Here is a 24702-nt window from a genome sequence, read left to right as displayed (position 1 = left end):
ATTAACCAAATTCCACTTTGCACATCATTATCTGATTGCCAGCTGTCACAAGCATTTTAACATTCTGACTTCAGAAACTTCTTTATTTTCATAATATCCTCTTAATTTGGCGAATATCGTAATTTTTTTCTTTCAAGCATCATATAATAATAATAAGTCCCCAAAATCGAACCAAAACACAATAAAAGCTGCAATACGTAGCCATAATCAATCTATGCACAAAGTGGCACAAAAGATAAAGATAGAGATATTTCTCGCGGACTTCTCATCTGTAACTAGTCATTTTGAGTATTTATCGTGAGACTATTACCTTTTTTTGTAAGGCCTGACTGCCAAATATATTATCATAAACGGTCAAAACTCTACGATTAATGATAAATAAATAAATACAAAAATTTAACGCGCCATAGGTACGTCTCGCGGACGTAGATTATCCTTTATTAAACAATGAAAAACGGAGTGTACAAAAAATTTTGAGTAAACATTGTAATTTATAGTTTAAAAAACAATATCCTACAAAAATTAAATATTAATTCATTCTCTGTAACTCTAATCCCATCTGAAAACCCCCAGGTGCTCCACTAGGAGTACTTTTAAAGTTCTACTGCGCTTTAATGATAACTGTCAAAATCTGCGTAGAACGGAATCAATATTTGTTTGAGAAAATTAGTACATCAAATCAAGCTGTCATTCGTGGTTTATTTTCGTCATTTGTGAAGTGTATTCATTTCTTTATTCTTGGGGTCTTACAAAATTCTTTGTATCCTTGAAACATATTATATTAATTTAATCAAAAGAAACAATTTTAAAGAAGATACAAACTTTAATTTAAAGAAAATTGTAAAAACAAAAATCCTTTGTATGATTTCAAAGTTGATTGTGTTATTATTTTTTACGTTTCTGGGACAAAGTCAAGAATGTCTAGATAGTAAATGGCCTCTGCGTATTGTGATTAGACGTAGAAACGTGTTGTAGTGTTGATATTGTTATTTTATTATGGCACATTTTGGAAAACGCGATGTTACGTACAGCGCTCTGGACAACGAATTAACTCCGCCACTGGGTGGTCTGGCGGAGACCACGAATGCAGCTCCAACTTTTATAACACTGGACCACGAGCATGAGGATGCTAACAATGTTATCATCCACAAAGTGCCCAAAAACAAAGGTGAGCTAGTAGTCACATGGTGCTATTTTTTGTGAGTCTTTGTTCACTGTTCCATGTGTTGTATGAGGCTAGGAAATGTTTTGGCGTTGTATTTTTTACAAGGCTATATGAAATTATTGCTGCATCATCAGTTAGGAACTAGGATGCCTTGTAATAGGTTGTAATACAGCTGTTGTTGCAGTGTTCTGTTATTAACAGGATGTTGTCTTGTTGCAGGAGGATGGACCCACATAGAGGACCTAGACTCATTTTTTACAAGAATGTACAGATACTATGTTCGTGGTGGATTTTATCCAATGATAATGTCCGACTTGTTTTATTTGTTGCAATTTATTTTCATAGTGTGGTTTTCCACATTTTTGGTGTATTGTGTAGATTATACAAAATTATTTAGAAATGGCCCAGATGCTAATAGAAGTGACAAAATTAGTTTAAATGATGTTATTCTTCCACCAGCTGTATGTGTGCAGAGTGTAGCCTGGAAATGGTAAGTTACACAGTTTACTTATGTCTGTAGGTCTTTGTGATATTTTTGTAACACTGCTGTGCGACACATTGTAAAATAGCCAATGCAAATTACATATTTTAATAGCTAACCGAGCAAACTTCATACCACCTCTAACATTTTTTTTCTCACCTTTTATACCTTCTCTGGACTTTCACAAATAAATAAAAGACCAATATTTGTAAAATCGGTCCAGCTATTTTTGAATTTTAGCAAGACTAACAAACAATAATTGATTTTTATAAATATTAAATGTAGTGACATATTATTAAAAACAATGTCAAGTCTTTGTTATATATTGACATGCAATATTACCAAATCATTCTGCACTATATTTGAACTCAATTCACAATCAATGCAACCTTAATTTGTGCTGCCAATTGTTATAAATTGGTTGTTTGAGTAGTGCAATTAGGTGCTGCTGTGCGATAACAACTAATATACCTATGTTAAACACTTATAGAGAAGAATAGTTTGTAAACTCTGGATATATGCCAGAAAACATTATTTGTATATTTACATAATTCACTGGGAAATACATACTAGTCTTTATACACATTCTGGCAGTTACTTAAATAACAAAGAAATGTTATTGTATTTATTTTTACATTTGAGTGCTTTTATTAGTAAGGTACATACATTACTAATAATACATTGCACTGCTATGCAAGGAATCTTGGGTTCAATTCCCAGGTCCAAACAAAGTACTATTTTTATAAAGTTTGAAAATAACAACTTTGTTAAGCTTAAATATTCCACATTTATTATTTAATGCAACTTGTGAGAACTAAGTAAATACATTATGACATTTTTGCTAGCGAATGTTACAGCTGAGCATAGTCTTGAATTCAATTCTAGAATTTTTGTCTTTCATGGAGATATCTACAAAAGATTGCCTAGAGGCAATCCACAAGACTCGACACTGATCAGAAGTCATTAAAGAAGCAAGTGGTTTTGGGTTCAATCCCTGGGTTCACATGCTGTTGGGTTACTATGGCATTTCAAAAGCTCCTCAGGATAACAGTACTACAATAGCACTGCCAGGAATATTCCATCTCCTGTAACATGGAACTTACAATATGACTGGAGAGAAGTGGATGTTGTATTTACGATGTTCACTCTACCCTTGCCCTTCAGAGATCAAACCAAGATCCGTTTGATTGTCACGTTTATATATAATTATAGTGTTCTTGAGTATGAAAGTTTTTACTGCCCAAAAGCTAGATTTTAACACGTTGACTGTCTGTGCATTACATGTAATGCATTATATGATCTGGCTGTGACGTCCGTGCATTATATGCAATGCATTAGTCAGTGGCAACTGAACTGCCTTTACTGCGTTGGACGTGTGAGCTAGAACTTTGAATTTTCTAGGGACGTATGAACAAAGACTTGAAAAAATAAGACTTAAATGTTCCATCGAAATTTTATACTTTTTTTATCAGTAGAATATTTTAAGTTCCATTGGACGTACCAACGAGATTATCCAAAATAGATGGGACAGTCAACGTGTTAAATCTAAATGTTTATATTATTCTGCTGGCATGATAGTTACAAGTCATTCATTCTTTTTTTTATTATAGAAATTTTTTACATAATATGCGATTTTCTATTCATATATAGTATTTCAGTAGACGCTTGTGAAGGTATGAATTATGACCATACTGGTGCCTAAGCAAATGTCTGTCTATAACTAGTTGATGTCTTACTTTATTACTTTAATTAAATACTTTAATAGTAATGTTATATTTTAGGTGGTGTCTCGTCACATTGTGTGCTGTTATTTGGCTGATGAGGCTAATTATATCAATATACCATTTATATTATGCATATGATACCAAATTATTTTATAATAATGCATTAAAAATAAAAGAGGTGAGTTTTTTTTTATTATATTTAATGGATCAAATCAGTCATCTGATTTAGTTAAGTAAAATTAGCTTATAGTAGTAGTAAAAATTAATAGAGACCTAACATCCAAAAAAACCTTCTTTCTGCTTCTTTCGTCTTTATGCTTGAATTACGATAGAACAAGTAATAATTAATATGTTATTGTAAAAACCATGCTTTTTATGTTTCAGAGTGATTTAGTATGGATCAACTGGTCCACAATTCAAGACAGAGTGAGAGAAGCCCAGCCAGAACACCACATGTGTGTCCACAAGCAAGAGATCAACGAACTAGATATTTATCATCGAATACTCAGGTTTGTACAAATATTCTTTCCTTAATTTTAACCAACTTCAAAAAAAAAGGAGATGGTCACTCAATTCGACCGTGTGGACCCCTTTTTTTTCTAGACACCGTCTCCATTTTGGTCCTTAAACAAAATGGCGGCGTTAATGTAGATATGGCTTTGTGTTTACTACAATAGCGGCCCATCCCGACTTCGCAACGACTGTTATTCCTTTCCTTATTAAATACGGGTTGAGGTTTGCATGAAAGATATCATGCAAACCTCGTCCCGACAGTAACGAACGCAACAAAAAACGATTATCCAATTTGTAGCAGCCGTTCGGAAGTTATGCGCGTGCATACATCCCAGCGAATATGATATCTATCAGTACATTGATTTTTATAAGTATACTGATTTTTCATACATATGTCCGAATACTCTCGCACGCATTCCGTATGACGTCATCAGCACGCAACGTATGTGGGCATTGCCGATGATGCGGTCCTTACGATGCGGATCAGTGGACGCAGTTGTATGAGTTTCTAAACGCTACTCAATTTTAAGACGCTAACAAAACTAGGTCTGTCCTATCAAATCTTTATAAAATGAGAGATAGCACGATATTTAAGTACAACTTAAAATTGAGTAGCATTTCAGTATTCGGGCGTTACAATCTCAAACGAGGTTCATATAGGTATCGTATAGTCCGCACAACCTAACATTTACCTTGCAGTCAGTGGTAAATCAGATCGTTTGTTATTTATGACCAATTCCTATGACATATCGGGAAAAATAATTATAGTTTGTATTATAATAATATTTCAAGAACCTCCGAAATAGCGTGAGACTACATTGACGAATCAATGAAATCAAGATAAAAAGGATTTTTTAAAGATCTACACCATTAGGATACACAATATCAAAACATCGATCGTATGTTAAATTAAGCCAAAAAATATATGATTCGATTTTGATATTCTATCTTTTAATATTTCGTAATATAAGTATGTATACAAAATCTATTACAATAATCAATTTTGTAGAATTTTGATTACGACAGATCTGAAAACGGGCAACTGACACGTATAATCCCTATGGTAACCAACCTGAAGGTTTAAATTGTAATGTCGGCCTCTTAGTATATTATTCTTTGATTAATTCGTCTATTTAAATGCATTTCTAGAATATAAAGATACATTTGATGCATATTGATGATATCCTCCTATATGAAAGTGTATGAGTAACGAAGTATTGAATTAATATTATGATTTTCTTTATATATTTTATTATTAATTCATTTTTCCATTACAAGTTATAGCAGTACAGAGCCTGACAAACATCAGAGTTGACCTCTTACATTGTGCGGACTATAATTATCTTTATTTACAACAGTTATGTGCATATACATTTGCTAAAAATAAAGATTTATGCAACACCGTAAGAGAACAAAGAAATCTTTTATTGAAAAGGTCTTCAAATTCAAATATACCGCGTAAGATAGCTGTTATGACTTAATATGTGTCCCAGATTGAGTTCCTTACACTGCCTTGAAATGAATTATACATAGAAACAGTTAGTGCATATTCACTAAGATTTGCCTGCGACATCATACGCGCATCAACCGCTGATATGATATCACACAGCGATTTCAACGCAAAATTTTAAGTTAACCCTTAAATTGGCACTGTACTCCACTAATACCATAAACTTTAAAAAAATCTAATGACCCAAATATTTAAAAAAACCTAAATTTTTTATATTAAATAAGTAGCAATAATTGTCAATCTTTGAAGAAATTTATTGTAAATTGTAATAAAATCGAAAATAATTTGTCAAATTCAATTTTTTTTCGAAACGGTCTGGTGTCACTGCGACCCGGGTAAGGTTTTTATTGTTTTCTTTACTTTTTCGTTTGGGAGTTCTGGGTTTTTGGCTTTGAGGCACAAGGGAGCCTAACAAGTAACATAAAATATTCGATATTATTGCTCTAATTTACGTAATAACAATATTATAAGCTAGAATCAAAGTATGTACTCCGTGAATACCGTTGCCAGATCAGTACGAAATAGACTTTGGTATACACGAAGTACATTGCCAAATGCATAGTGTTAATCAATATGTATTTTATTTCTATATTTTATATATTATAATAACAAAAGTTGAGTTTTTTTTACGTTTGATGGGTTGACGTTTGGCTGCTATCTCGCCTGTTCGTACGTGATGATGCGGCCTACGATGGAGCACGTCTGCCCATTAGGAACCTATTCACTCGGGCTTTGAAGACACCCAGGTTATACCCATCAGGAAACACAGATTCCGGCAAAGAATTTCATTCCTTAGCAGTTTGCATAAGGAAGCTTGAAACAAAGCGCTTGGTGCGAGTGGGTGGGATATCTACCATGAAGCGGTGGCGCTTCGCCGATTGTCTTGTGATTCGATGATTTAAAGGACTAGGGGGAATCAAGTTGTGCAATTCCACCTCGCACTCTCCGAAATAATCTTGCAGAGTATGAACGTGACTGATGACGTCAATTTCATACTAAATAATTTTTGTTTGTGATGATTTTTTTGTAAATAAAGTAATAAATTAACAAAATGAGTATTAGTGATATATTGGCAGTGTGCTACACGTAGTACAAACGTAGTTTACACTATAATTGGCAATGTACTCTCTGAAGTACACAGGTTTTCGCGAAAACTGTAATATACAGAATTTTTCCATAATTTTTTTCACTCCTCTGGGATCATAATAAATACAAAAATAACATTAAAATGACAAATTTAAGAAATAAAAGTGCTTGCCAGTTTAAGGGTTAAGCTACTACAATATGCAAGTAAAAATATCATCCAAAAAAAGGTTTGTTGGGTTCAGCTGTTTTCGAAAATGGCGTACCCAAACCCAAACGGTCAACCAAACAGATGCACCAATGTTTTTTTTTTAGTTTCTGTAGGTTTAACAAAGGGTGTTTTTTATATGTTTTCCATTTACAAACAGCGGTCGGTTATGCTTTATTCTACCTATGTATAGATTTGCAATGTTTATTTTATGCTTTGGGTGCACTCTGTCAACTCAAGTTCTCTCTTTATCTGTGTTTATCATTGCAAGAGTTTATTTACTCCACAGAATACCTACATATTCATCAATATATTTCCTTAACAAAACCAGTTCTTTTTGACTTGCATTTCCGAATAATTCAGAATAATTTGAGTTTGTTGTTAAATGGAGGTATTACCTTAGATGACATGTTATCAAACTCAGATGATGTTAAGTTACGTACAAATAAAGTGGTACAATAATAATGTACTGTTTCGTTCGCCATGTAGTTTCCCTGCCACGCCTTAACTACCATTTGTACATATCCTGTTCTCTGAAGTCGTTCGTAGATATGTTAATTACTCATTCATGCAAAACTTACCGCGCTGACTTAGATTTTCTTTTGTAATTTTATAACGTTCATAGATTAAGAACCCTGTCTCATTAGGATACCATGGTCAAAGAACAATTTGCAAACAGGTTGTCTAGCTGGAGACACTAACCTAGACACCAAGACAAAGATCAGTTTTTGTTTAACCTATGATGTAAAAGTTAAACCACCCCTGGCACAAATGGTTGCGGAATCAGTTGGTTGCTATAGAGCTTGAAACAAATAATGGTTATGTGACCAGATGATTCGATTGTCGAATCATTCTGGTTAGTCTTGCATTCAGGTTGATACCAGATTTACAGTTACAACTGTTTACTTATACTCTGATGGTTGTGCAGCCTGGTTGTACGACTATGATGGACTTAATAATTAAGGCATTTATATATCCCTTTTTTATGGGGGAAAATCATCCAATCACTTCTCCCGCCTTGGGCGTGGCGAGAGGGAGTATCAGATACTTACTAACTAAAAACCATCCCATTCCTATTTCGGCTCAAAAGCCAGAGCCCAGAGATCCTGGAGTATAAGTCTTTGGGAATAGGACTTATCTTGATAATAGTTTAAACTTCTCAATACGTACAAACAGAGCGTTTTTGACTTCTTTGTCTAAAATATAATATGCAAGCAGTAAATTATTGAAATGTGTGATGATAAATTCTCCTCATTACAGGTTTACAAATTATATGGTGGCAATGGTGAACAAAAATTTACTTCCTCTGCAAATACATGTGCCTTGTATTGGTGATTTTCACTATTTATCCCGAGGGTTAAAGTGGAATATCGAGTTTTTATTATTTTGTAAGTATCACCTTTTGTCTCTTGTCATTTCATTCAGTATTTTTTATCACTTATGCGACTATTGCAAGAAGTAGGTATTATAAAATATCCTTGATCTGTTTAGTTTAATACAATAAAAAGAATATTTGCCTTATCGAAATTATATATTATAATCAGAATGCATACATTCAATTATTTGATTCATTCACAGTTGTATAAATAATAAATACATATTCGTATAGCAGCCTTAGTATTAATTTATTATCGATTTCCTTCCGCAGATAGTCCGTGGAGTCCATGGGAAAACTGTTGGCAACTCCGTGCATGTTATAAGGATCACTCAAAACGAATGTTACTAGCACGTCAGCTTGAGAGACAAATATTATGGTTGGCGATAGTGAACTTACTGCTCGCGCCTCTTATACAGGCGTGGCAGATACTATACTTCTTTTTCAATTATGCCGAGGTTTGTTCCTTTCAAATTATAAGAAACTAAGCGTAGTTTATTTACCATTGAATACTTTACCTTGACTATATCGTACAGTTCAGTATTATTGCGTTCACGCATAGTCTAATGTAATCAGCTCCCAAGCGATTTTAGCAAGAGAGACTAGCAATTAAACAGACAGATAGATGGACAGATATTTATTACTGTGCTTAAGCCCAAACATGGTTGAGCGTGAAATTTGTGCTCTTATTCTCATATATGGGATGCTAATCTGTCATGACAGGCCAGAGACAGTTTTGTGAACATTTTGAGATATAAAGGTGAAACATTGTTTGTTTAGCAGATCGTTTAATACTTGTTTTAATTGAAGAAACACAGCTGATCAATCAGACACTGCAATCATTATGTAGTCATGACAGAAATACTCATTTAAATTTACCTTAACCTATCAACTGATATTTCCCTATTGATTTCTAGTTAATAAAACGTTCGCCCGCGTCGCTGGGTCTCCGAACATGGTCGCTGTATGCTCGCATCACGCTGCGTCACTTTAACGAGCTGGAACACGAACTACGAGACCGACTGAACAGAGCCCACAAACCAGCAACTAAGTACCTTGGGAGCTTCTCGTCACCCATCACCACTGTAATAGCCAAGTAAGGTATTTTATCTATTTAAACTAGAGATCTCCGTAATCTCTAGTACTTGTCAGTGTTGAAACTATTTTTGATCATCTTCATTCTTCATTATCAGCCTGTGATTGCCCCATGCATGGGGAAAGGCATATTTGTACACATAGAAGGAAGGATTTGAATCACCAATCTTACTCTAAGGTAATCGGTGAATTTTCAAATCAATTTATTTGCTGAACAATTCTGTGGTACCTAGCCAGGGTGTTATATTGTTTAACTTATGCAGATCTCTTTGTTCTACCTAATAAGCGTGCAAATATTAGATAATTTTAATTTATAATTTCCTTTTATAAGTCAAGGTTTCCTCATTATGTTTTTCCTTCCCCATTTTATGTCAGTAATTTAAAAAAATATACTTAAAAGAAGTCATGTTTCGACCTGCTCCTTCCTACTTCAGACGCGATTACTTCAACTTCCATGCCAATTTGGTTCATGTGATGTTAGATATTTTTGTGTACAGTTCATTAATGGTAAAAAAAGATAACATTCAAAATGTATAAATACTTTAACTAATACATTATGTATATTCATTGACCATGAAAAAGTATTAAAATAGTATTCCAGTTTTTCTCAAAATACATTTTGCTTTCAACATGCAGTACCTAAAGTAGGTAACCCGAATACATACAAATGATAAAAGCAATTACTTGTTTATAGGTGCATTTTAATTAGGTAATTTAAACAAGATTAATAGACATATTATTGGCAAACTAGGCTAGTGTCACGCGCGGCTCGAGTGATTCATAATTCATTGACTCACACGCAAATGTCTTCTAGTGTTTCAAATAAATAGTATTCACTAGTGTTATCTTAAAATAATAAATAGTTGTAGAGCAGATTTGATTCATGGGCACTTGGAAATGTAATTAAATAGTGCAAATTGTCGTCAAGCTGATAATTTTATAGTTCATTTTCAACATAGGGTTGTTTATGTACAAGTTTTATCTGAACCGATGATCTTAAGAGTTACATAATTTGAACTATTCATTTAGTCGATCATAAAGAACGTTTCTACAAATTTTGTTATCATTTCTACATATCCCAATGGTACAAAAATGTAGGATTTTGTGTGTAGGTGTAGAGGACATGTCATAAAATCTCATGATAAACAGTTAACTAAGACTCGAATGTCAATGCAAAACGTATGTAAGTACCAACTACACATAAATCGTAATTACTAAACAAGATTACGTCAATACCACATTTACTGCCACACACATTATTCAAACCGTGACTTTACAGAAATTGTAACAACGCCAAAGTATTTTATTTATCTAGTAAAAATATATTGCGTAAACAACGCCATGTTATTTTTACGCCTCAATGTATTTTTAACTAAAATAAAAGTCATGCAATTTGGCACTTATTCCGTTCCTGTATTTACTCTCAGCGCGTGTTGGGTGATGTAGCGAGTGACGTCACTGTTGTACATTGTCTGAATGTCGTTGTATTTACATAATTATAAGTTATATTGTAAGGTCATAAAGTACGTTAAAATAATAGTTATATAAGCTCCTATGTTGACTTTGGAGCATTTGATCCTAGGTCATTAAAGTTTTATCTATTATTTGTTATAAGTTTTTATCAATATTAGAAATATGTGACAAAGGAATCAGATTGTTTTCAGCATATATCACACTCCAGCTTATACTATTTCCAGGCACATAGTTACCCCGAGGGGCATCCACTTACCATTATTTTAATCATTACCTTTGAATCCAATACCCACTCAAGTTCTGTCAGTATTCGTGTTTAAATAGTTGCTTAAAAGCAACGTCACGCCTTTTATCCCCGAAGGAGTAGGCAGAGGTGCACATTACGGGACGTAATGCCGCTATACAATGTATACCCACTTTTCACTATTTGTGTTATAAGTTCCATGTAATAGGGGGTGAGCCTATTCACACAATAGGGGGTCAGCCTGGACACAATTCCAGACTCCGTGCTACTACCGAGAAATTTTCGAAAACCGAAAAAAGCCCAGTAATACTTTGCTCGACCCGGCAAAAACACTCGACCAAAGAGGCAGTCAGTAAATAGTTGCTTCTTGTTTCAGAAACGTCGTGTTTCTATCAGCGAGTATCCTGGGCGTGTTGGTTGTGTTGTCGGTGTACGATGAAGATGTACTGACGGTGGAACACGTGCTGAGTATCATCACCATACTCGGCTGTGTTCTAGCTGGTGCCAGGTTTGTATTGCTTTAGTTATTTTTAAAACATAGTATTATAGTGCTCGTATAGATATAGAGAGAAGGTTTCCTACATAGTCGGACGTTCAAAGAATAGTTCTATAAGTATTGACAATGAGATATAGTTTCGTGGGAGAGGCTCCGTCATACATTACTCCTCTTATCTTTTGCAACTGGTATAGGAATATCTTGTTGCTTTTCTGTAACTCAAGAGTTTACCTAACTCATATTTACGGTCAATTACAATCGGCCTGGCTCTTTACACTATTATTCCACTTTCAGAGCTCTAATAGGAGAAGAAGAACGGTTGGGCGGTGGGTGTACGGGACCCGCTCGGGGTGAGGAGCTGTTTGTCCAGGTCCTCGGTCACGTGCACTACCTTCCAGCCGCCTGGAGGGGGCGCGCCCATACCAAGGATGTTGCCGCCCACTTCCAACAACTCTTCCAGTTTAGAGCCGTAAGTGTATTGAATAACCTAAGGATTTCAAGAAACGTAATTAAACTACAATAATTCTCACAGACCCTTGATAAATGATATTTATTTTTGCAAAGTAACTCTTTTAACACGTCAATTTCTTAAATAACTAGATGAAGCCGGCTTAAATCACCAGCCACGAGTAAGCTACGTTACCCAAGATTACATCTACGATTTTTATTTATAACCATTATCTATTAGTTTGTATATTTAACGATGATAAACGATCAGAAAATATTATAGAAGTCTTAACTAAAAGTCCTTTTTTCTAAAAACGATTATTGTATTTATTAATTTAGAAAGAAGAATTCATACAGGAGTATTATAATATATTTAAAATAATAATTCCTTATTACAGGTATACATCTTCTTCGAGTTGCTGAGTCCGTTGCTGTGCCCATTGATCCTGTTCTCGCTTCGTTCACGAGCTCTTGACATCGTCGACTTCTACCGCAATTTTACAGTCAGCGTACTTGGCATCGGCGACGTTTGTTCATTCGCACAGGTAATGCCTGCCCTTTACATGTTAAAAAAGTAAATTACCTAATTTTAATACACGGATCAAGCTTAATATTGAACTGATACTAATGGAAAAAAGCTCTATTAGTTGCAGTTTACACTGGGATTCTTATACATAAGCAGCGGGGGCGGCGCGGCTTCGTCGCGAAGTGGGTCCAGGTTCCTAACTAGCTCAGACTCAAATATCATAACCATAAAACCGAAAGTTGTAATTACTGAAACGATTTCTTTATTAACACATTTTATTGCTTTCAGCTTGATATCCGTCGACACGGTCACCCAGATTGGCATACACCCGGCAAATTGAAAGGTACGAATTATTTTACTAAACTAATTTCACTAAAATCTGGAAGCATTTATTTATGAGTAATTCACATTAGTTCATAATAATGGGCCTGTTTGACTTACCTACTTAGATTCACATTTAATAATTATGGAAAATTGTCTTAATATCTGCTACGTAAACTCATATCAACTCAACCAATTATAAGTAATGAAGCAGGGCCTAACTCTTACGAACACTTCCAGGAGCCACAGCCAACACGCAATACGACCAGGGTGAAGGTGGCAAGACGGAGCTATCACTGGTAGCATTCTCCTGCCGCCACCCTGGATGGCAACCCACCGAACCATCGCAGCGCCAGTTCCTCAGGTCATTGCGTCAGAGCATGCACCACGCTATACCTGCCAACAATCATCTTGTAAGTAGATATTACCTATATGTAATATTATTTTGTCAATAATGTACATGTTATAATATAATGACCCTTACTTAAGACTCGTAAGTACATTAAGTGAATATGATCAATGACTAACATATTAAGAAAGCCCTATGACTTTACATAAGTATACATCTAAAGTTTTCCTGGTTGATACTGTTTGTTGGATCATTGAGCTATACCATAACTGACACTTGTGTATTTTCTCAAAATAATGAATAAACAGTTTGTATGCGATATGTTTCTTAATAGACAATACTTTGCAATAAGACAACAAGTTTGATAAATATTTGTTTGTTTCAGAACAAAACGATGTTGGGCTCGTACATTCAACAGAGTTTATTTGGTGCTATAACGCCGTTGCCAGCAGTGCTCTCTTATTACCCACAACAGAAGCAGCAGTATCGATTGCCAGTAAGTTTACATTTACTCATAATATTTGTATGGAAGTTTTACCGATAACTTTCTCTACCGTTTTTGAATTGAATAAAACTACACAGATCATGTGCAGTTTTGTGAAGAAAATAAAGATGCTCTTAATATTGAATGTGAGACAATGAGATAGAATGGCGATATTTTCCACTAAATTTTCCGTCAAAATTGTGCAATGCTTGGGACACAGATCTATCCTATAGCTTGCCAGTAAGTTTTATCTTAATCTCTTTTATCCAACCACATGAACACAAGTCTAATGAACGAATAGCTGTACCTTAAACACAATTCGGTTTATTTTAAAGCTCTAATATCTACTTTCTTCTTTAAAGGACATGGACGAGACGAGTGATGAAGACGACGCTCCCCCCTCTGGTCCGACCCGCTCCTCCCAGTCCAACCCTCCCCACGGCTTGGCGGGAGTCAGCTCGGTGCTGAGTACCAGCGTCCTTAGTGCTGAGGCACCGAGGCAGCCTGGAGACGACACCCAGGACATGTCTGTTAGCACGCTACATCTGTACGATCTGCATCTGACTCAGGTGTGTGTAATGAAATAGATTTTCTGTCAAATGGGTCATAAGAAGAGTGTTGTGATGTGGAGGACTATGTTTCTTTGAATACGGACTGCGATGAAACACATTTTTTTAGCTTACTGTTTTGTGTTGCCAATTGTCTCGCAGTTATATTGATACTGATTGGGATTTGCTCTACTTCTTAGCAATCTGTTTGTTCAACTTGTTACCAGATTATACTTTTAAATATATAGTAACTCCCAGTTTCACAGGTTCTTAAACAGGAATAAAACAATAACAGTTCAGCGATACAAAAAAGTTATACCTTGTTTTAGAAACTGAGAACTAAATCTACAAAGTTGTTCATTACAAACATCGCAGTTTAATGGAATATTCTAGAATGACTTAATGTAACATTCCAGGCGGGTCAGAACGTGTCGTGTTGTACGAACAAATGCAGCGAGCGGCCGCGGTCGGGGCGGTGGGACAGCGCGGAGGGCGAGGACACGCCGCTCCTCCACCGCCCATAACACCGGTGCTCACTGTCTCCGCGTGGCGTCAAGTATCCCGTCTGGGTATAGACCACCCACGCTATTTAGACAGTCGCTTCACAAACCTACTCGTAATTTTAACGCTTTTCTCTACTATCATTACCTCTACCATGACTTTAAAGCATTAGTACTTATGAAAAATTTTACACTGGTACTATTTTTGTCATACAAATAATTTATGTTGTCACTATCAAGTATCGACAAATACTATTGCTCTAAAGGCGTGTTAGAGGTATAGTTTGATTTTGTTTGTTCGTACGCAGGTCGTAGCGTAAGTCGTCTAAGCATATCGTAAACGTTTCGTGTATCATCACCACCGAGCGTTTCATTATAAGCTTACACTGCGCCTCGTGTGCGAACAAATATTCTTCTACGGCATTATATGCATGCAATAATCTTGGCTTTTCTAATACGATAGGACACAAAACTTTTAATATTGCCATAACGTTCTTGTGTCCTAAATTATACTAGCCAAGGTAATATGTATCGTATACAATGCACTGTAATTAATCTCTATTTCTATTATATCATTGAATTGTATTTAGGTGTAAGTACATTATGTTTTGTGTCCAGTTTGTATCGACTCATCTAAATGCGTGTGGTTCAGTCTGTATTGGGCGACTGACATAGCTTATTATATTTATTAATTTTGAGTAAAGTTGTCCACAATACTTTAGTGTTCCTATAACTGAAAGCAATAAACCCTTGAACCACAACTTCGGCTCACTTTGCTCAAAATTATATGTCAGTGGGAAAGGGTGCCACCGACTGGGGCTTGTCTATCGATTTGTGTTTGAGGACACTTTAGATATTTGTTAGGTATAGAGCGCACATTATTTCGTCTCGTTATGAGGCTCGTATGAATCTGTACAGCACGACAGGTCACAGTTAGCTCGTCATGCACGAAGTTCGACCTTACGTCACTATATCTAGTACTGGACAGCGTATGATTTGTTCATTACGATCATTTACATTTATATTAGTTTGCATGGGAACAATGTGTTAGTTATATTTAGGTTATATATGCCGCGCAATTAGCGTGCGAAAATTTAGTTCAAGTTGAATTCAGTCCACTGGCCGACACGAACACTACGCGTGTCTCATCGCATCGAACACATGCGCTTCGTAATACCACACTTCACATATTGTTAGCTATTGTAATCTAAATATATATAAAAATAAAAGCAATAATATTTAAGGTAAATCCATAGTTTTAAACAGTTGTTCCAGTGTATCATATGAAATATTTTCTATAGTTAATATTTTTATTATCATAATCATTAATAAGCTTTTAACTTTATTTTTTTACATCATAACATAACTTAAATAGTGCAATAGTACAATCGTTTTTTGATAAAATCTGCACATCCGATCTCTGAGGAATTGCGAATGGGCAGGAGTTAAAATGGCTTTGGTCTAAACATAATGTATTAAACTCGCTGGTCGAGGAAGCAAGCACGACTACTGAACTGTCCTGAGTTCTATTCACGAGCCGGACACAGTACTGTCATTACCTGATTGAAACGCAAAGAGAGATATTATAAGAAAGAAAAAAAATCCGCCTAACCCTTTGGGGAATAAACCTAAACCGTGACTTACGCTCTACAAGTGGTAATTATAACATATTTAGTATACATAATATTTAGTAAATAGCAACGTAGCACCCACTGACAAGGGAATAATGAAGTGCTTCTCATGCGCAGAGTATAAACGCGCGTATAAGTACCTGCCCTAAAACACGGCTTCTCACAACCAAACTACTTTGTCTTCCTACCAGAAAGACAGAAAACTAAATTATCAGTATAATTAAAAGTTGTAATATTTTATAGCAATTAAGACTAATACTTGTTATATAATACTTTTTATAAATATTTACCATGTAGATTTAACTATAGAAGTTGTTGCGCTCTGCTGTAGAGTTTTATTTACCGGCTTATATACAGCTGATGGTAGAGCATGGAATATATATTATAATAGTTGATATTACCAGTGACTAAACTCCATTCCAATTATGATAAAAACGCTGGATGCGTATTATACCAAAACCAGCGATTGCTATTTAGGGTATCTTCCGATATTTAAGACGTTGAATAAATATAATGAATTTTATATATGTTGTATTTATATATGTGCCTAATATAAGATTGGAAGATTTACTGATATTAAAGATCATATGTGACTATCATACAGTAATTTCGTTGGGAATGCAGAAGTCTGGATGACACGAGAGTAATGGCCATAAATATAGACACCCGGCCTTGCATAAAGACACCGTGCATAGCTCACTATGAACTTTAACAAGGCCATCTTAACTCTTGCTCCACTTAGTATAAGATGTTACTAATTCTTACAAAAATAACCTGAAACAGTGCCTGAAATGAAAAAAATACACTAAAAAGTGACCTTGCATCACACTATGTGTGGTAAGTATTATAATCCTATTGAAATAAAAACGATTGTACATATTCGTTAATACATATGCACACCTAGTAACAGAGATAATGTACACCTCACAAATTGTTGCATATTTTTGAATATTAGATATAGAGGGAGACAAATCGGAATTAGCTTCAATAAGTATATAGCAATATACATTATGTTGATACAAGTAAGATTTTTACACGCATGTTGGCTACGTTTCTGTTGTAGGTAAGGTATTCCACCCCTGCAAAGCACTGTATCACAGAAACTGAAACTGATAGTAATTCATACTTGTTGATTAATTGTAGTTACAGATTAGCTAGATTACCCATGTTTAGGTGTGACGCATGTGGAATAGACAGCTAGAGCTAGTAGTGGGCGTTTTTAACAAAGTGAAATAATTTGTCAGTTTTACTACAAAGGAACAAAATTAATCGAAATGATTGTAATTACAAAGCAAGGTACAAAAGTAAGATATGTTAGTAGTGTTAGTTCGCGTGATTTTGTAGTAATGTGAGTAAATCGTATGTAGTTTTATTATTAATCTTAATCAAATTACTAGGATAGCAATAATTCAGCCTCTTCCATTGATTTTATGCTGAAGTCTTTCTTCGAAGCTATAAATGTGTTGGAACTAAGTTGTGTTCGTATTTTGATGATCTAAGGGAATGAGTTGTAATACCTATGAGCTTAAGTTTATATTGAAATGTTTTCCTCCTTTTTGAGAAATTAGCTATAATTGATGTTTTATACTATCCCTCCAATGATCTTATCTCTTCGTGTTTGTCATTATACAATTGTTTGATATTAAGTTTTGGGAATATGTAACATCGGGTTTCTTGATACGCACAGTTTAATGTCTGTAGCTTCTAATGTTGGAGAAAATATGTGATGACGTAGTACCAAGTTCCTAATTCCTAAGACGATTTGAACAGATTTTTGTAAGAGATTGATAGAATTGGTTCTAAAAAGATACCTCAAACATTCAGTCACTCCTAAAATGGAAGCCTCGGGATTAAATTGTTGGCGATTCTTGTTAAAGTTTTTTATAATTAGACGTAATAATTATCCTCGCAACGGTTGTTAGAATGTTCACTAAAGTATTATTAACTATTTAGGTACTGTAAACGTTGTACCATCGACCCGTTTACACGTTACTGCTGTACGGTGTAAACAATACAAACCCTACATTGCATATTGCAACACTTCACAGTGGTTACCATGGTAACCAAACAGTCGTGGCCCCAGCCGAGAATAATTTAGGGTTATTATTAATGAAGAAATACTAAACACTTCGACCGTTGCTATCACCAAAGTAAACATTTCTTATGACTTAAATCATTAATTCTCTTCCTATCTTTACCACTTATTTGAAACGTATTTAACGGAGAAAGATTGTATCTAAAAAGCGGTTTTAACTTTTATCAGGTCATAAAGCGTCACCAGGGTGTTACTAAACTTACGTCCTGTGCTGTGACAGGTGTAGGACGCTATAAAGCCATTTAAAGTCTTCCTACTTAGATGATATATTCAGCTAGCAGACTAGCCATAGATACCGAAGCCCAAGTGCACGCTTAGAAGTTTTCATTCAAAGTTTTATATATTGTAAACAGAAAATATTATATTATATAATATGCTATATATTTTTTACATAACAAACGCCGTATTTTTATAGTGCTGTTTGCTGTTAGAGTCCACGGATAGATAGTGAAAATTAGCTGATATTTTTCATATACATTACATACAACTCATATATTATATCAACATACAATCGATAGTTTATAATTGTGTAAGCACGTTGCCCATATTATTGCTAACTTGTGATAAATGAACTTATGTATGTAATTTTAGAGTTTGGTTTAGTTGTGAATGTTCCATCTCTTGCTTTCTTTTTGCCGCTCGGGCGATACTCAGACATAATCTGTAGGCTTAGATTTTGGTACACTAAACTTCCATTTATAAAAAAATGAAAAAAAAAATGCATAATATTACTCTCCCATTTAAGTATTAATCTATAACTTTTTTGAATCCTGATATGCTTCATTATCCAATACTTAATATGGTCTATTGATAACCTTACCAGTTACTGTTTTACCTTGCAACCACGTCTTGCGACAGGGGTTTGTTTAAAATACATGTTTATACAGATTACTATTATCAATTAAACCGTTACCTTAGTTCTAATTAGTTTTTAAATTTTAGTCATTTAGTAGTCTTGCGTGAAAGTATATTTATATGATTTGTTTTCTGTATGTGTTACGTGTGCGGTGTTGCATTTAAACCTTACAGTTATTGTCATAAGGTTTAAAATGTAGTGTTTTAAACTGGAACTGTAGGGTTTCAATGCGGTGCTGTAGGATGTGTATAAGTACTATGTGACGTTCGTCAATGCGTGTACGTGTATGCCATCTTATTCGATTTATTTGGTGATTGGTTGCACTAAATTACGGATGTCCGAGAAAAGGCCAACGTGGCCTTCACCAAATTATATTCATTTCAACAGGGCAATCGCTATTAATCCAAAATAAAGTACCAGACATATGTCAAAAGGTTAGAATCGATTCTAAATTCGATATTACCGTTTTCTGATTTATTGAAAGATATCAATCAATAACGCATATTGCCACTCTGAAGGTAAAGTCCATAAAAATAATTAAAACTAAATCATTCTCCAACGAAAGATGATATTTATTTGTTCTGCAGTTGTGAGGCCTTGTTGTACATTTTTAAATCGATTTGATTTTTATAATAATCTTAGTTTATTTTCTGATATTGTAAAAACTGATGTAGAGCATAGTATTGTACCTTATAAGGAATATGTAATATTTTAATAAAAATGGCTTATTTTCGTAAAAGCAATTTAAAATTATTAGTATTATTATAAATTTTAATAAGCAACACATTATATTGCCTCGCCTATGAATATGCACCAATTAAAATTGTCTATAAATTATATTATTGCCAATGTTATGGTCGTTTATATTTTTATAGAAGTAACAAACGTCAGCAAAGCAATGCCTTAAATAAATAGCCTGTAATAGATTAATGATACGTTGTGGTCTGTTGTTATGTAATAATATTTGTATGTCGGGCGCACTCGACCACGAAGATACAGCTAACGGCTTGTTCACGTAGGATCACGCGAGTGAACCGCTACAGCTACATGTAAACCGCGAGCGCTGAAAAGAGAGAGAGAGAGGGGGTCGCGGTTGCCGCTTGTTACACCGCACCTGCCTTTTGTGAACACTTGGATGTCTTGTCATGTTTGATATTTCGTGACGGCACCGTGAACAAGCATTTAGTTTGTAACGATTTTAAAATCCTTATGTGGCTTTAGTATCAAGTAAATGGCGCGGCGGTGTAACGAGTGCGCCCGCGTTCCCAACAAGCACTTCTCCGCATTGGTCGTCAGCGCACACTTCTGTGATAACTTCATGTTGTATTGATGCAATGATTCGAAATGGTAATACGACAACCTGATTGTATTAAAGCAGTGGTTCCCAACCTGTAGTCCGTGGACACAGAAGACAAAAAATGGTCCACTGAATGGAAAAATAATTACACAAGACTACACTTCTGTCCAATAAATGCTACCACATCTCAGAGGAGACAACTGAGAAGATCGCTTGATTTCAATAATCCATAAGTCACTATTTTTATGATGGTATGAGAAAAATCAGTGTTGTCCCAAATGAATAGATAAATTATAAAAGTGGTCTTTGACCAGAAAAAAGTTGGGAACCCCTGTATTAAATGATAAAATAATATGAAATACTCAAACGCTCAATTTGTGAGTCCGCCGAAAAGTTGATATTTACATTATGTATTTACCCTGATCTGTGTTGTAAAGCAAAACGTGGTTTGTGAAAATTATAAGACTAGATTACAGCAAAGATTTTTTTATCGAATGCTAATTTGTAAATATTATACAACGATATATTTGTTATATTTACCTAATGTTAATGTAACTTTCGTATCTTTACTCGTAAGGACCTGACACTCACGTAAACATCGTTGACGAATTGCAACTGCTTGTATTGTGGAATCGTGTAAGTTTTTATTATTACTTTTATTACTCCGTGGGTTAGTGCAGTACGGGCAGTGCAATTCTTGACGTGATGTGGCGGGTCTGTACTCCAAATTTAATTGGTCACTAATTATCCTATTATCAATCGATGCCAATAATTTTATAAAGCCATGACAAATTCGACAAATATTTATGTCCATCATATCTGAAAAATATTTCAAGTTTTCAAAAAAATAATAATAAAATCAACTGAGTTCTGCCACAGAACAAAAAGCCCCTTCTTCCTATGGAACTCGTTATATTAGTGAACCTTTTGCTTTAATCCGGGGATCGCGATATAGCCTACTTCTTCTCATGTTTTAAGTATAAATTTCTTAGTCGTTAGTCTTGTGATGTGTTCATTATAGTCTATGGTGCCATGATGTCAGTGGCGGATCCAGGAGAGGTCGATACTCCTCCTTCCGAGTGATTGGGTCCGGCCTGCACGGTGTAGGCACGCTAAGTATGTAGAACCTTATAATCTTTCGATGTTAGTTGGGCATTCGGCCTGAATTATTCTGTGTACGGATGATTGCAGTCTTCTACCGGTATTTTTTATATTTCATCGCAGTGTGTCATGGTTGTCCCGGAGCCGCTTGGCACATGGCTAGCCGACATCTTACGTTAACTTTATTAACCAAATTTGTAAATATTTAGTTCAATTTATAACATAAGAATATTGTGATAAATAATTATATATTTTTGTCAACTTATCACGTAACATGTTTAGATAGTTATTTTTAAATACACACTATGTTGTAATCATTATTTTGTAACATGAATGAACGATAAAGCATTGAATATTTCAGTACCAATGTTCGCTATTTTCATTACGCGCATTGTAAATAAAAATTTCAAATAATGACCGTGTTTTATTTTTAGTTATTACTCAATACCCAATATTTACCAACTGTTACGATAGTTTGTTCTAATGTCAGCAGTCTTCAGAAATCTATCTTGCAATTAGAAACGACTTTAAAATATTAAATCGAGAAAATCTACAGTTGTGAGTCATTAACCAATTTATTAAAAAAATCTGTTAACCTTTCGAAACTGTACCTAAAACTGTAAGTGATTTCATCAATAAACAGGTTGTGGGTACTTTTTTAATTTATGCTTAATATTCATGAATATTCCTTGGAAGACAAAGTACATATTTTATTTATCTCTAAACAGAGTACAAAGTCTTCGCATAAAATAATAAAACTGCTGACATACTCAGATTTATATTTAGAATCAATCCATCAAGAAGGCAGGGTCCACAGATAAAAAAACAAAATTTTATTTGACATTTCGTTGACTTAAAAACTTAAAATCCGTTTACCCAAGTAAGTATTACAAAACGCTACATGGATATAACGGATAGATGAATGCATTATTTGGAAATATTGAATATAAAACAGTGCAAGTGGTGAAGGTTATTCATATATCACACAGCTGTGACAAACATTGAAATAGAAATGTTGGCGAAATGCCGCCACACGCGACCGTACGACTAGAGGTCGTATCTCGTATCAACAGTCTGCAACAAATCAACGATTGTTTCTAAATACAAAATAACTGCTTTAGCAACAAAACTAGAATTAATGGCTTTCGTTTATGTGTAAACTAAATAGCCAGATATCTAAATATTGATTAATGTTTTTTTTTTCATACCATTAAAATCACACGTAGTTGGTTTCAAAGAAATGGAAGTAGGTAGTAGTAGAAATGATAGTACTTTATTGCCTATTTATTTAATAATATTTTATAACGATAAGGTTTCGTTTAGGTCACGAATGATGCGGTGGAAATGATCTAAGGTAGGCCCCGGGTCGCCACCATAGCGGCTTTAGTGAGGGAAGAATTCCACACTCCTCAGATTTTTCTCCAAATAGCTGGACCCCCTGGTTTTAATAAAGGTATATTTTGCTGCTAAAACAAACCTAAATCACCAGTGAGTTTCTCAAAATAAAATAATTTTTCCGTTTTCACTATCTTAAATTGACAAACGTAGTACCTACCAATATATCAATCACCGTAGATCAAATATACAATGTGATAGGGGTGGGACGTGTAACCCGTTAAGGCTGAGTACTACATCTAATTTTATCGACAAAAAAAATAATATGAGGTTGAACACCTAATTGAAAATATTGAAAAATAGTGATTTTTTCGGTAAAAATATTTCACAAATGATTTTTTCCCCTTGGTATCCCACACTTCTTCGATAATTTAGATGTAATACAAACGTGTGACTTCTAACCCGTTAAGGCTGAGTACTACACCTAATTTTATCGACAAAAGTTCTGGGGTCGAAGTGGTCGAATCTGATCCCCTAAAAGTTATGGCTATTTTAATATTTTTTTTTACTTTTTTTGATATCAAAAATGAATGCGTCGTAGAAACGAAAAAAAAACGACAACCGGTAATAACCGGTAGTTAATAACCTTGGCTAACTAATTCATTACTTTTTTCATATGTTTGATAATGTTTTGGTGAGAAAAAAATTCATATGTGAATTATTTTTACCGAAAAAATCACTATTTTCCAATATTTTCAATTAGGGGTTCAACCCCCTCATATTATTTTTTTGTCAATAAAATTAGAAATAGTACTCAGCCTTAACGGGTTAGAAGTCCCATATCGCATTGTACCTATATATATAGGTACAATATGTGTATTCTCACACAGAAAATACTAAATAAATCCATACACACAACGTTTATTGAGAAATGTCAACAATATTTGCTCGCAACCACCGCGCACTATCACTACGGAAGTAAGAATATCAAATATAAAAGAAAGAAGATTATTATAAAAGAAATAAAGTCATTTCCTTTATTCAAGTAAATAAATATGCCTAGCGAAACATAAAAAATACAGTTCATAAGCTCTATATACCATGTAATTAATAAAAAAAACCCTGCTATAAATAAATAAAGCTAATAATACTCCATAACTCCTTGCATACATTGCGTACACACATACATATGTAAGTACATATAAATATTGAAGTTTCCTAATTGTTATTTTATGGTAACTCTTTATCATAACATGAAATGAAGCACACAGCGTTAGGTAATTAGTAAGTAAGTTAAGTTATTCATTATAGATTTTTTATTATACATCTGTGATGGCATTTTTCGGTTTTTCGAAAATTTCTCAGTGGTAGCACGGAGTCTGGAACTGTGCCCAGTAAATGGCAATAGGCTCAATCCCTATTACATGGGACTTATAACACAAATGGTGAAAAGTAGGTACATTGTACAGTGGTATTATTGCCGTAATATGCACCTCTGCCTACCCCTTCGGGCATAAAAAGGCGTGACGTTACATTGGTGTGATGGCAACTGACGTGTTTCGAATCTTCGATACATAATAAAACCATTGCTATTGCAAATTCCTATTAGTAGAAACAAACTACTTGATGTTCTCGACCCAATATTTCTAAGATTACCCTCGTCTACTCAAAGTGAATTTATTGTGTATGTTCTAAGCATTGAGTTAAACCAGTTTTAAGTATGTAATGTAATATTTTTTTAGTTTATAAATACGGGTATATTGTTCTGGCACTAGTTCGCTTTCTGTACCTACTTATGTATATTTTGTATTTCTCAGTCAAGCTAATTTAAATTGATTATGAGAA

At 34.5% G+C, this 24702-nt stretch overlaps 1 protein-coding gene across 1 annotated transcript; it reads left to right on the top strand.

Annotated features, from left to right (window-relative positions):
- The first annotated feature begins 672 nt into the window (after positions 1-672).
- LOC118267151 (autophagy-related protein 9A) lies at positions 673-21936 on the top strand. Its single transcript, XM_035580966.2, has 15 exons — positions 673-1168; positions 1385-1655; positions 3428-3548; positions 3755-3879; positions 7945-8072; positions 8333-8517; positions 8977-9155; positions 11248-11379; positions 11662-11836; positions 12213-12359; positions 12629-12683; positions 12902-13074; positions 13396-13506; positions 13857-14063; positions 14459-21936. Exons 1-15 carry the CDS (start codon positions 997-999, stop codon positions 14564-14566), a joined length of 2289 nt encoding a protein of 762 aa, XP_035436859.1. The 5' UTR covers positions 673-996; the 3' UTR covers positions 14567-21936.
- Positions 21937-24702: the final 2766 nt, after the last annotated feature.

The sequence above is a fragment of the Spodoptera frugiperda genome, chromosome 25 (assembly GCF_023101765.2).
Source record: "Spodoptera frugiperda isolate SF20-4 chromosome 25, AGI-APGP_CSIRO_Sfru_2.0, whole genome shotgun sequence".
Taxonomy (NCBI): domain Eukaryota; kingdom Metazoa; phylum Arthropoda; class Insecta; order Lepidoptera; family Noctuidae; genus Spodoptera; species Spodoptera frugiperda.
This window is presented reverse-complemented; position numbering and strand designations above follow the sequence as displayed.

Coding starts and splice junctions, on each gene's coding strand:
- LOC118267151 (XM_035580966.2), top strand. CDS start 997: ATGGCACATTTTGGAAAACGCGATGTTACGTACAGCGCTCTGGACAAC. Junction 8,073..8,332: donor TATCGAGTTTTTATTATTTT/GTAAGTATCACC, acceptor TTCCTTCCGCAG/ATAGTCCGTGGAGTCCATGG. Junction 8,518..8,976: donor TCTTTTTCAATTATGCCGAG/GTTTGTTCCTTT, acceptor ATTGATTTCTAG/TTAATAAAACGTTCGCCCGC.